Here is a 13669-nt window from a genome sequence, read left to right as displayed (position 1 = left end):
TAGTAACACCTCATTTAACCCTTGTGTTGTCCTCCTATACAAATTAGGAGCGCTGAGTCAACTTGACCTTGTCTGTTTTGACTGCTTATAAAAAATGAACTATATATGATAGGTTTTTTTTTTTTTTTTTTTTTTTTTTTTACCATTTTAGTCTAACTTGGTAAAAAAACAAGTAAACAAGTAAAAAAAAACACAACAGAAATTTTGAATTATTTTCACTATAGAGGCACAAAAGTTGATGCACGATTACAGGCTGGTATATTTCAAGGGCAGGAGATGAAACCATTTGAAACCATTTTGACCATTTTTAATGTCAGCAAATAATAAAACCTGTTTTTTTACAGGCCAAATTGACTTGAATGCTTATAAATCAAAAATTCTACAATTAGCACCATTCTGTGTGTAATATCTATTTTACACTTGTAATATGTATTTTGCCCACCTGATGTCATCTGATCAACCAACAGGCTACACACACACACAAACACACACACACACACACACACACACACACACACACACACACACACTCAAAAACATGCCATAATTTCATGTGAATAAAACTTCGTTTACCTGCTTATGTTTTGTTTTATTATACTTAATTTATGAATGATGACCCTTATGAAATTTTGCCATGTTTTGAGTAAAATAAGCAGAAGGAGAACTGGGACTTCAGCTTGGGGATGGGTAATGGGAATGGCTTTGGTAATGTCTCATGTGCTCGTCTCGCACTTATCCAGTTAAGATGTCGAGGACAAATGTGACAGATGCTCTAACTCACAATGTCACCTGAGTCACATGTTTTTTTTCTGTCCACTCCTATATAATTATTGGTCAGGTTATTTCAGTACGATGTCCACTATTCTGGGAGTACATTTGCAACCCTGCCCATTGATTGCTATATTTGGACTTCCAGATGAAGCATCTCAGTTAAACTGTATGCAAAAAGAAGTTATTTTGATAAGTTAGTGGAGCAATTGTTTCCATCTAAATATAAAAAATATAGTCACAGTGCCTCAATCAGAAGCTATCTCAGACCATTATCTCATTTCATGCTCTTTGGACACGATATTTGTAATTTGCCACGTCACCATGTTAAGCATACATTTACATCTGCTACTGCAGAGAGATTTACCAATTGTCTCCCAGAATTATCATCCATGATCGGATCGCCATCCTAAAAAGCTTTCTGATTCAATCTGTCACACCTACTTCAATCAAAAGGTGCAGGCTATTTGGTAGTAACTCAAGTACAAAATACTACAGCCAGGGGGCAGAACTTTTTCTCACAGAGCCCCACAGTTATGGAACAGCCTTCCATTTAGTGTTTGGGATTCTAGTCTATAATTTAATGAATAGCTTTTCTTAGGTAAAGGAGCAGATCTGGAGGGTTCATGGGCATACAGTGTTTGGTGAACTGAGTCTGGATGCTGTCACCTTACCACTCCTGCAAGTCACTCAGGTTTGCAGGCTTGCTGAGTGGTGTAATGCTTTATGTCTCAGGGAGCCCTCATGTCTGTGTCACCTTCTTGCCGGAGGCCCTGTCTGCCATGCCACTCCCAAACTCCCAGTGTTATGAGTTCCTAGTCTGATCGTCTCTTCTTATGGACATACTTTGTCAATCCTGATGTTCTACCCCTGGTTGGAGTCTCGTCATCCAGTGGCCACCCTGCTGGGGATTGATCTGCGTAGTCAGCCAGTGTCTGATGGGATTGTTGTGGGTGGGGCCCCATGAAGACTGTCTTGCCTTTGAACCATTGTTGCATCAGTTAGCTGTATGAGCAATCATTTGAAGACTTTGGCAGTTTGCGCTGATGCATTAGTTCCTCCGGATCTCTTGGTTCCACCATTTTAAACTGTTGAGAAATTACCTCTCAATGTTTCTTCCCCATATAATCTGAGGGAGTTTTCCATTCTACAGTTGCCACCGGTTTGCTCATTAGGGATAGATGTTAGAGATATATAATAACTTAGTTTTAAACTTCTGTTTGAGCTACTTTGAGACATTGTGAATCGTTAAAAGCACCTTACAATTAAATTGAATTGAAAATTGAATTATTCAAAATTACATGCACACACAGCCTTTCAAAAAGAATTTTATTCCCATTCTCAATTGCAAAACTTTGCTCAGTGAATTCATACCTGTTTATCTTTAATATCTTGTTGTATCTCTGGTCTTGACTTCTTAACTCTGACCTTTTGATATGTGAATTTCAGTTGTGCAAATCACCTGATCCTTGGATGTTTTCATCTTTCTTGATTGTGCTTCATGATTTGGATAAAGTTTAAAACAAAGACCCTACAGCTGTGTATTATAAACTACAGTCATTTACAATTCTATTATATTATCTCAGGTCAAATGCAGGCTGTTGTAACCACCTAACACCACTTGTCTGGAAGAAATGTGAATTTAAAGTATGTTCTTTATGGTGTTGGGCTTTTATTTTTGTAGACTCTTTGTGCATGCTTTTGAATCCTATTGCTGTCAAATGAGGCTTTCATTTGTGATTAAGAAAAAAAAAACTTTATGTATTAATTGAGTAGGAAATATATTATGCCTTAATTTCCATTACAAGAAAGTGCTTTTTAAAAATAAAATGATAATTAATTCATGTTTATAATCGATGTTAAGATTCTTTATTCATGTAAGGCAGAAGACCTACTAGTACAAGATGTACTAGTAACCATAAACACAAGAACATAAGGCTCAGTATCATCAGTGACATGACACTGAACATGACCTTTTAAGTAATTGTACTGACCTGCGTGTCCCAAAGTGACAAATGTTCCTGGCCTGTCTGGATAAAGCTTTGCATGAGTAAGCTGCTATCACGGCAGACAGCATAGATCAAGACTGGTCTTACCTTGGAGTGGGTTGTCCTTCGAAGCCTCAGCGTCTTCAAAAGGATCCTCTTCAAGTTCTTCTACCTAGTCTATTGTTTGACCTTTTAGATGAATTAGTCAGACTTAGACCTTCTTGTATTTTCAGGGTCCTCACAATGGGAGGCCATGTTTTTATTTAAAGCAATGTAATACAAATAAGTGTATATAATATATGTAAAGAAAATAAAATAAAATGACAAATAAAACCGCATTTAAATAATCAAACAATTTTAGCGTAAGTAAAAGTAATTAAAATGCAAAGATAGTAACAAACCAAGATACACTATCCAAGTGTTAGCCTGCATTTGTGCATCTGATGCACAATACTTAAGCAATACAAATGTAGTACAGTAACTAAGCATTAGCTTGCCTATAGTAGAATGCACACCCTTGCACATATCATATCATGCACATCAGAGATTTACATCAGCCAGGCTTACAACATCCTGTGATTATATGGAACAGCATGTTCTATTTTCTTCTAGCCACATTCAACATTTAAATATATATTTCAATTATAGAAAAACGATACACAAAAATGTAAATAAAAGCGATCAGAGCTCTCTTGAACTTCTGAAAAATAAAACTAATTATCGCATAAATCTTCTTAGTCAGTTGGTATCTTCTTCCAGCTGTCTAGGTACAGCGTCTGATCCTCTGCAATCTTGCAGTAGCATTTATGGCAATTGGAATCTTAATTGTATTTAATTCATATTCAATCGTTTCATTTCTGTAACCAGGTTTTCTACTTTCATAAGTTTATTAGCAAACATCGGTTGCTTTTTTTTTCCTCTTTCCTTTTCCGTTTACCTTCTCTATGCCTCTTCCTTTTTACCTTTCTTATTTGTTTTTGTTCACTTTGCTTTTGGACAGGAATGTCACCTAAAGTGTATTTAGGTTTAGGTTTAGCTTTGGGTCGAGGGGGTTCATGAATCCTACAACTCCATTCTGACCTATTCTTACAACACCTTCAAAATGAACTGGTGGACTGAGTGTCCTGATGAATGCAAATCTGAATTCAATTCAATTCAAGTTTATTTGTATAGCACTTTTTAGAGTTGAGTTGAGATGGTTATCAGTGATATTAAATGGTTATTTGTTGTTTTTGTGTTTGGTGTGTTTGATGCACTGTGTTTCTTAGTGTGGGAAGCTTAAATTTAGTGCTTTATCCACAGTTCTTATATTATTACAGATACTATATTGTCGCTATTAAATGTCATGCATGTGTAAATAACTGACTGTGTTTCACATAGTATGTTGGTAATGTTACTGTAATGAAAGCCTAAGTTCACAAAGATCACTGAGGTAATCCTCATTATCTACAAATCTCAGCGCCTTCTCAAAGCACTCTATGGCTTGTTGCTTTTTTCCTTTTTCCTTGTGAATGATTCCAAGTATTCCATAGGCTTCTCCATCTATTGGGTTGTTTTTAATTCTGCTTTTTGCAATCCTTTTCAGTTGTTCAGCACTTTTCTTCCCTTCGTATCGTTTTGGATTTATCTTCAGACATTCAATGTATTGTTTGATGGCAGCAGATTCACATTTCATGTATAGCTGAAAATCTGCATAATACATTTGAACAAACTGGTAGTTTTTTCTTTAGCTACTTGAAATGTATTCTGAAAGATTTCTTCTGCTCTTGACAGTTCCCGGTTCCCCCCATACTGAAGGGCCAGTTCACTCATAGCAATGATGAAGCTGGGATTCATTTCAGTTGCCATTTCCAAGTGGTAGATGCACTGGGTTTGAGCTCAATTAATTTCAGCACCTTTTGTGTGGTGGCTTCCTGCTTGCTTCAGATTCAGGATTTTTTTCTTATAGCAGAGCCCCAGCTGATGGTGTATGAAGGATGAGTTGGAGACTTTCTCTAATACTCTCTTTAGAAGGGCAGTGGACTTGTCCACAGAGCCTTGAATCCAAAAAAACCTCCCAACATATCGAATCACATGTGGGTGTTCTGGAGATCTCTCTAAAGCTTCTTCTATTAGGCTCTCTGCCTCAAGGAACTTGTGAGAAGGCAATTTAAGACCAAGCAGAACTTTAAGAACATCATCATCTGGATTAGTGACTATGGCCCGTCTAAGTTGATCATGTGCAGTTGAAGCAGATCTATCTTGGAGAATATCCTCTATCCGATAAAGAGCAATTGCAAGGCCAGCATTCCATTTACCTTCATCTGGCTCCAGCTCTAAGGCCTTCTTGAAGCACTCTTTAGCACTTTCATAATATTTGCGAGAAAATTTAAGGAAGGTCCATCCCTTCTCTCTTGAGCTTGTCACACTCATTTCCATGAGACTTATTTAGCTCTACGGATCTCTCAAAGTAGCTGAGAGCTTCAGTATTGGAGCTTAGTAGAAACTTTACAAATCCCGTACAGCTGTGTGTGCGTGCAACTCGTGCCTTGCTTTCATGATTCAGTTTATGGTCTTCTTCTAGCCTGTTCAGTAGATCAGTGAGATCTATATCATTTTTATTCAGAGCCCAGGTGAAATGACATTCCAGCTGAAGAAGGCTGGTCTTTACTGTTGAGTCTTCTGTTGAACTGAGAAAGAAATCACATGGTCATATTACTGATTTAAACTGATTAAAACAGACAAACAGTTGCACGTTCTCTTAAAAACTTTAATTAAGGTGCATTTTTCTAAACATTTTCTAAACTTACATGGTATGTAAGCTTCTATGTAAATGAACAAATATCCCGACCTATTCATAATATTCACTAAGTATTTTGTTTTGATCTATTTGTTTGTGGGGAGGATGCATGGGTGTGTTTTGTACTGTGAAAATTAAACTGTATTTTAAACTATGTGTAATGTTAATATGGGTGTGGGTGCATTTTATTTCTATTTACACCTCTCAATGAATTAAAGTTATTAATCATATAACTTTATCAAATTATATTATATATCAAATTATTAATCATTTACAATTTATCTGAGCTCATTGTACTAAACAATCTTTTATATCACTGCTTAACTAATTTACAGTGAAGTAAAGGGTAATTAAAGGTATTATTTTAGGGTCTTATGATCAAAGTATGTACCATTAGTCATTTTTAATGCATGCTGCATTCATACATTATGTAATAGATACAGAATAACAGCACAAAATATATACACTGGGTTTATATGCAGTTCTCTGTTGTGCATTGCCTCTGTCTAACCTCAGAAGTTATGTTAAAGATTGATGACATCAATATTTGGTCATTTTAAACACTATTTCTTGGTATGTTTCTTTAGACTAAATAACTAAAAATCATAAAATATTGTGTCCCCATTTATAAAGTCAAGACCTATACAAGTAACTTGGAAGGATTGTAAAACTTTTTGCACCCTTTTACTTATACACTCACAAAAAAAAGTGTACACAGTGGTGTACCTGTTCCCATCAGTTGTAGCTTTTAATAAACTTTTAATTAGCACTGAAGGTCAGAAGGTTACCTTACATTCAATATTTCAGGTAAACATATAAAAGGTACAAAAAACTAATTACAGAGTGACAGAGCTTACCTCATTGTAGTCAATCTTGATAACAGACAGAGAGACTTTAGTGACAGGGATATATAGGCATGTTAATTCTCCACCCATGGGTTGGGAAATGGAAATTGAAAGTATCTTTCAAATGCAGTCTGATGTGTTTGTATGTCATTATGAAAAAATGTTTTTAATATGAATTGAATTTGAAGTCACTGAGTCTTAAATATTGGTCTATCACTGATTTTTAAAACGTAGGCCTAATTAAGATAGGAAAAAATAAAAAGAAACTACGGCAAACATTTCATTTGCAGTTGAAAAAAATAGAGTGAAAACTCTCCCCTGAGTTGTGGGAGCCAATTAAAATTTGTATTTCATTTGTTTCTTTTTCCTAATGAAGAGTTCTCAGAGTGCACAATTTTCTCTCTCTCTCTCTCTCTCTCTCTCTCTCTCTCTCTCTCTCTCTCTCTCTCTCTCTCTCTGTGTGTAAATCCCACATGATTCTTGTTGTTTTCTTCCTAATGTCAATGCAGGGATATTTTCCTTGCCACTGTTGCCTCTCGCTTCCTCATTAGAGATAAATGTATAAATGTGTGTTTGTTTGTATGTGTGTGTTTGCGTGCATGCGTGCGTGCGTGCGTGCGTGCGCGTGTGTGTGTGTGTGTGTGTGTGTGTGTTGAGGCTTTTGTTTCTGGTTGAGAAATAAACCACATTCAGTTCATCTTTATTTCTGAAATATATTCTATACATATATATGTTCTGTCCAGTAAATGGAAAGAATACAAATGAATACATATGCAAAAACCAGCACAAAAGAATAATAAGCACTAAAAATTACATGTGAAAAGCGGACAATAATAAAATGGGAAGAAGAGAAGAAAAGAACTATACACTTTAATTTTCATTACAAGAAAGTGTTTTTCAAAAATAGCATGCAGGACAAACTTTAATAATTCATGTAAAGATTACTTTATTAAAGGAAAACAATTTCAAAATGTAAAGCAGAAACAGAGTCAGGTGACATGCAAATAAAGTTATTTGAGCAAAAGAAAAAACAAAGACAAAGAACTAGAAACGTCCTAGTAACCATAAACACAAGAACATAAGTCTCAGTAACAAAAGGACATGGCACTGAACATGACCTTCACAATGAACTATAGGACTGAATGTCCTTAAATATTATGGCTGTGATTGAGTATTGGAGTCCAGGTCTGTGCAATCAGAATGAAAGTGAATGGAAATGTGAGAGAGTTTTGAGATGGTTATTTGGTGTAATTTTTAGTGGCAGCTCTGTGGTTTGGGAGTTGTAGATAGTGCCATGATTGTAGGCTACTCTATGTTTCATGGTGTGAAAAGCTTAAACTTGTGTTTTATACACAGTTCATATATTGTTACAGATACTACGCTGTTGCAAGTAAATGCCATGAATATTTAACTGACTGTGTTTTACACTGCATTTTGGTAGTATTACTGTAATGAAAGCCTAAGTTCACAAAGATCACTGAGGTAATCCTCATTGTGTACAAATCTCAGCGCCTTCTCAAAGCACTCTATGGCTTGTTGCTTTTCTCCTTTTTCTTTATGAATGATTCCAAGTATTCCATAGGCTTCTCCATCCTTTGGGTTGTTTTCAATTCTTCTCTTTGCAATCCTTTCCAGTTGTTTAGCACTTTTCTTCCCGTCATAATAATTTGGATTAAGCTTCAGACATTCAAGGTAATGTTTAACTGCAGCAGATTCACATCTCATGCAGTACTGCTGAAATTTTGCATAATACAGATGAACAGTCTGGTAGTTATCATCTTTTTCTTTAGCCATTTGAAATGTATTCTGAAACATTTCTTCTGCTCTTGACATATCCTTGTTCTCCCCATACTGAAGGGCCAGTTCACACATAGCAATGATGAAGTTGGGCTTCAGTTCGGTTGCCAGTTTCAAGTGGTAGATACATTGCTCTTGAGCATACCTACTTTTAGAACCTGTGTGGTGGTTTATTGATTTGCAATTCCTTTTCTTATAGCAGAGCCCCAGCTGATGGTGTATAAAGGCTGAGGTGGACACTTTCTCTAATGCTCTATTTAAAAGGGCAATTGACCTGTCTACAGAGCCTTGATTCCGAAAAAATTTCCCAACATATCGCATCACATGTGGGTGTTCTGGAGATCTCTCTAAAGCTTGTTCTACTAGGCTCTCTGCCTCACTGTACTTCTTGTGAGAAGCCAATTTAAGACCAAGCAGAACTTTAAGAACATCATCATCTGGATTAGTGACTATGGCCCGTCTAAGTTGATCAATTGCAGTTGAAGCAGATGTATCTTGGAGAATATCCTCTATCCGATAAAGAGTAATTGCAAGGCCAGCATTCCATTCACCTACATCTGGCTCCAGCTCTAAGGCCTTCTTGAAGCACTCTTTAGCCCTTTCATAATATTTGCGAGAAAACTTAAGGAAGGTCCATCCCTTCTCTCCAAGCACCTCAGCATAGGGGACAGATGGATATTTTGCTTTAATCTCACTCAGCTTATTCAGGTAGCTTTCACACTCTGCCAATTTACCCATATGATAGTATAACCATGCAAGGTCTCCATAGACAACAACAAGCAGCTTGTCACATTCATTTCCATGAGACTTAGTTAGCTCTACAGATCTCTCAAAGTAGCTGAGAGCCTCAGTATTGGAACTTAGTAGAAACTTCACAAATCCCATACAGCTGTGTGCGCGTGCAACTCGTGCCTTGCTTTCAAGATCTAGGTTAAGGTCTTCTTGTAGCCTGTTCAGTAGATCAGTGAGATTAATATCATTTTTATTCAGAGCCCAGGTGAAATGGCATTCCAGCTGAAGAAGGCTAGTTTTTAAATTTGTGTCTTGTGTTGAACTGTTAAAGTAAGAACATGATTAAAAGTAAAATAATATATGAACATTCTCAGAAAAAACATCTATATTTTATATAATTAAAGAACATTTAAAGCATTCTTCTCAAAAATAGGTAATGGTAAAAGAGCTGTCATCAAGGTCAAACTATGTACCTTAAAATATTTTTTACATTAATTCATATTATGTAATAGATACAGACTCGCCATACAAAAAATTAACACCCCCATGACAAGCGAAGATAAGGTTTAGTAACTTTTTTAAGTGTGCACTTAGAATGATAAAACTTACCTCATTATTAGTGATCTCTGTGCATATAACAATGATAAATCCTATTGTGATGAATCTGCTGACACGGATATAAAGTTTTAAATCCGCTGCACATAGGTTCAGAAATGGAAACTGATAGTGCTTCCTTTTCAAATGCACTCAAATCTTTGAATGACATCATAAGCAAATCAGGTCAACTCCCATGTCTATAGCAAAGTCCAACAAATACGGCCTACAAACACGGCTACCCTGTATTTCCCAAAGCACAACTCTGTCACATTCACAGTCAATGGACTTTTTAATCATGTGTACCAGTTCACAATCACACACACACTCATGAAACCTTTAAAAGAGACATTTATTCCCACTCCCAGTTGCAAAGTATTGCTCAGTGTATTCACACCTGCTTGTAACAAGCTTTAATGGTTTTGATTTTGTTCTCTACCTTTTTTATATCTGTATTTGCCCTTTTGCCTGTTTTTTGTATGCACATTGCCTGATGGTGCCATCCAGGTGGTGCTCGATAACAATCAAGTCAAGTCAAGTTAAGTCAAGAAGCTTTTATTGTCATTTCAACCATATATAGCTGTTGCAGTACATAGTGAAATGAGACAACGTTTCTCCAGGATCATGGTGCTACATTAAACAAAGACAGGGCTAAAGGCTTGTAAGTAGTCTTAGCCACATAAAGTGCAACTGTGCAACCTGGTGCAAACAGTGCAGGACAAGACAAACAAGACAGACAAGACAGTGCAGGACAAAAGACAGTGCAGGACAAAAGACAGTGCAGGACAAAAGACAGTGCAGGACAAAAGACAGTGCAGACACAAAGTTACAAGACAATACAAAAAGTACAAAAAATGCAATACACAAAAGACAATAAACAGTAAACAGTAACAGAAACAGCGCCGACCGACCAGTATATATACTGTATGTGAATACTGAATGTTCAAACAATATTTCGTGCAGTAACATAGGAATGAACACAGTTTCTTAGCAGCAGGTCCTTGGGATAATATATAGAATTGTGCAAAAAACAGCAAATGACTGAAATATTGTATAGTATGTTCGAAATGGCTGAGATATTGTACAATATGTGCAAAAACGGCTGAAATGTTGGGACAGTTTGTGCAAAAACATCAGAAAAAGTGTGCAAAACAGCATGTAAACAGTTTGCTGGATTGTAAGCAGCATGTAAACAGTATGATGTGTCAGTGTGTGTGTGTTTTGTGAGGGTCTATGCAGTCCATACAGTGTGTGTATGTTGTGCTCAGTACAGTACAGTTCAGTTATTGAGAAGTCTGATGGCTTGTGGGAAGAAACTGTTACACAGTCTGGTCGTGAGGGCCCTCTTTCCAGATGGCAGGAGGGTGAAGAGTGTGTGTGAGGGGTGTGTGGGGTCATCCACAATGCTGTTGGCTTTGCGGATGCAGCATGTGGTGTAAGTGTCTATGATAGAGGGAAGAGAAACCCCAATGATCTTCTCCGCTGTCCTCACTATCCGCCGCAGGGATTTGCGATCCGAGATCGTACAGTTCCCGAACCAGACAGTGATGCAGCTGCTCAGGATGCTCTCAATGGTCCCTCTGTAGAACATGGTCAGGATTGGGGGAGGGAGATGTGCCTTTCTCAGCCTTCGTAGGAAGTAGAGACGCTGCTGGGCTTTCTTGGTGATGGCGCTGGTGTTGAGTGACCAGGTGAGGTTCTCCGCTAGATGAACACCAAGAAATTTGGTGCTCTTGACGATCTCTACAGATGATCCGTCGATGTTCAGCGGAGAGTGGTCACTCTGTGCTCTCCTGAAGTCCACAACCATCTCTTTAGTTTTTCCAACCACATTCAGAGAAAGGTTGTTGGTTCTACACCAGGCAGTTAGTTGTTGCACCTCCTCCCTGTATGCTGACTCGTCGTTCTTGTTGATGAGACCCACCACGGTCGTGTCATCGGCGAACTTGATAATATGATTCGATCTGTGTGTTGCTGCACAGTCGTGAGTCAGCAGAGTGAACAGCAGTGGACTGAGCACGCAGCCTTGAGGAGCTCCAGTGTTCAGTGTGGTGGTGCTGGAGATGCTGTTCCCGATCCGGACTGACTGAGGTCTCCCAGTCAGGAAGTCCAGGATCCAGTTGCAGAGGGAGGTGTTTAGACCCAGCAGGCTCAGCTTCCCAATCAGGTGCTGAGGGATGATTGTATTGAATGCTGAACTAAAGTCTATGAACAGCATTCGTACATAAGTGTCTTTATTGTCCAGGTGGGTGAGGGCTAAGTGGAGGGCTGTCGCAATGGCATCGTCTGTGGAGTGGTTTGGACGATACGCGAACTGTAGGGGGTCCAGTGAGGGTGGTAGCTGGGTCTTGATGTGCCTCATGACGAGCTTCTCGAAGCACTTCATAACTATGGGTGTGAGTGCAACGGGACGATAGTCATTGAGGCAGGACACTGTAGATTTCTTTTGGGACAGGAACGATGGTGGTAGTTTTGAGGCACGTAGGAACAACGGCGCTGCTCAGGGAAATGTTGAAGATGTCCGTAAAGACATCCGCTAGCTGTTCTGCACATTCTCTGAGCACCCTGCCGGGAATGTTGTCTGGTCCAGCAGCCTTCCGTGGGTTAACTCTGCATAGAGATCTCCTCACATTGGCCGTGGATAGACAGAGTACCTGGTCGTCGGGGGGAGGGATGGTCTTCCTTGGCGTTACGTTGTTCTGTACCTCGAAACGAGCGTAGAAATCATTCAACGCGTCTGGGAGGGAGGCGTCGCTATCACAAGCAGATGAAGCTGTCTTGTAGTTTGTAATCGCCTGTATGCCCTGCCACATGCGCCGGGTGTCTCCGCTGTCCTGGAAGTGGCTATGGATTGTCTGGGCGTGTGCGCGCTTTGCCTCTCTGATGGCTCGGGACAGTTTGGCCCTTGCTGTTCTTAGGGCTGCCCTGTCCCATGTTCTGAAGGCTAGGTCTCTAGTCCTCAGCAGAGCACGCATGTTAGCAGTCATCCACAGCTTCTGGTTGGAGCGTGTAGTGATGGTCTTGGAGATGGTCACGTCATCAATGCACTTGCCGATGTTACTGGTCACTGATGACGCGTACTCCTCCAAGTTTACAGAGTCACCGTTGGTTGCAGCTGTAACGAGTTATAAATGTAACACATTATTTTCTTTTTTTTCACAAAAATCCTTATTATATTACCGTATTGTTTTCATTTTCTTTTTTTGGGTATTAAGTATTCATTTTGGTGTTTGCTGTTGGGAGACTTTTGTTTTGACACTCTCGGTGTCGGTTTCTTCGTCGGTTTCATTTCGGTTTCTTCTCTACAACATTAGAAGGATTCGACCATTTCTGTCCACACAGGCTGCTCAGGTACTTGTTCAGTCTCTTGTCATTTCTAGACTGGATTACTGCAATGCACTGCTGGCAGGTCTACCTATGAACGCAATCCGTCCTCTGCAAATGATCCAAAATGCAGCTGCCCGGCTTGTTTTCAACCTGCCAAAGTTCTCACATACCACCCCGCTGCTGCGATCCCTCCACTGGCTTCAGGTAGCTGCACGCATCAGATTCAAAACACTGATGCTGGCCTACAAAGCCAAAAATGGACCAGCTCCCTCTTACCTCAAAGCCCTCATCACTCCTCGCACTGCACCCCGCACCCTCCGATCTAGCAGCACTGCTCGACTGGTTCCACCATCTCTCAGGGTAAGAGGCAAGTATAGTACAAGACTCTTCTCTGTACTGGCACCAAGGTGGTGGAACGAACTTCCCCTAGAGGTCCGGACAGCTGAGTCACTGGCTATTTTCAAGCGGCGGTTGAAGACCTACTTATTCAGGAAACACTTCAACTAGCACTTCTTTCATTATCTTTTGCATTTAAAAAAAAAAACAAAAAAAAAAAACACACACCTTTGACACTTTCATTGTAACTTTGAACAAATGTTTTAAACTCATGGTATCTTAAGTATGTAACTTAGTGAGCCAGCATTAATGTATTCAATGTTAGAGATTTAAGCACTTATGTATGTCGCTCTGGATAAGGGCGTCTGCCAAATGCTGTAAATGTAAATGTAAATGTCGGTGTTACGCGGACGGCACTTTCCATTGAGCATGCGCACCTCTTCAGTCTGTATTGCAGGTGCCAGAGAGAGGTAGGCGTTTGTGTGAGCTCGATAATTAAGTTT

At 39.1% G+C, this 13669-nt stretch overlaps 1 protein-coding gene and 1 pseudogene across 1 annotated transcript; both read right to left on the bottom strand.

Moving 5' to 3' along the window:
- Positions 1-3809: 3809 nt before the first annotated feature.
- LOC132857872 (interferon-induced protein with tetratricopeptide repeats 5-like) lies at positions 3810-6397 on the bottom strand (annotated as a pseudogene).
- A 1426-nt stretch (positions 6398-7823) lies between these two features.
- LOC132859760 (interferon-induced protein with tetratricopeptide repeats 5-like) lies at positions 7824-9550 on the bottom strand. The gene is made up of 2 exons (XM_060890679.1): positions 9519-9550; positions 7824-9231 (listed from the first exon to the last, which is right to left on the bottom strand). Exons 1-2 carry the CDS (start codon positions 9521-9523, stop codon positions 7824-7826), a joined length of 1413 nt encoding a protein of 470 aa, XP_060746662.1. The 5' UTR covers positions 9524-9550.
- Positions 9551-13669: the final 4119 nt, after the last annotated feature.

The sequence above is a fragment of the Tachysurus vachellii genome, chromosome 2, assembly GCF_030014155.1.
Source record: "Tachysurus vachellii isolate PV-2020 chromosome 2, HZAU_Pvac_v1, whole genome shotgun sequence".
In the NCBI taxonomy this organism is placed as follows: Eukaryota; Metazoa; Chordata; class Actinopteri; order Siluriformes; family Bagridae; genus Tachysurus; species Tachysurus vachellii.
The sequence above is the reverse complement of the archived record's forward strand: the minus strand, read 5'-3'. Positions and strand labels throughout refer to the sequence as shown.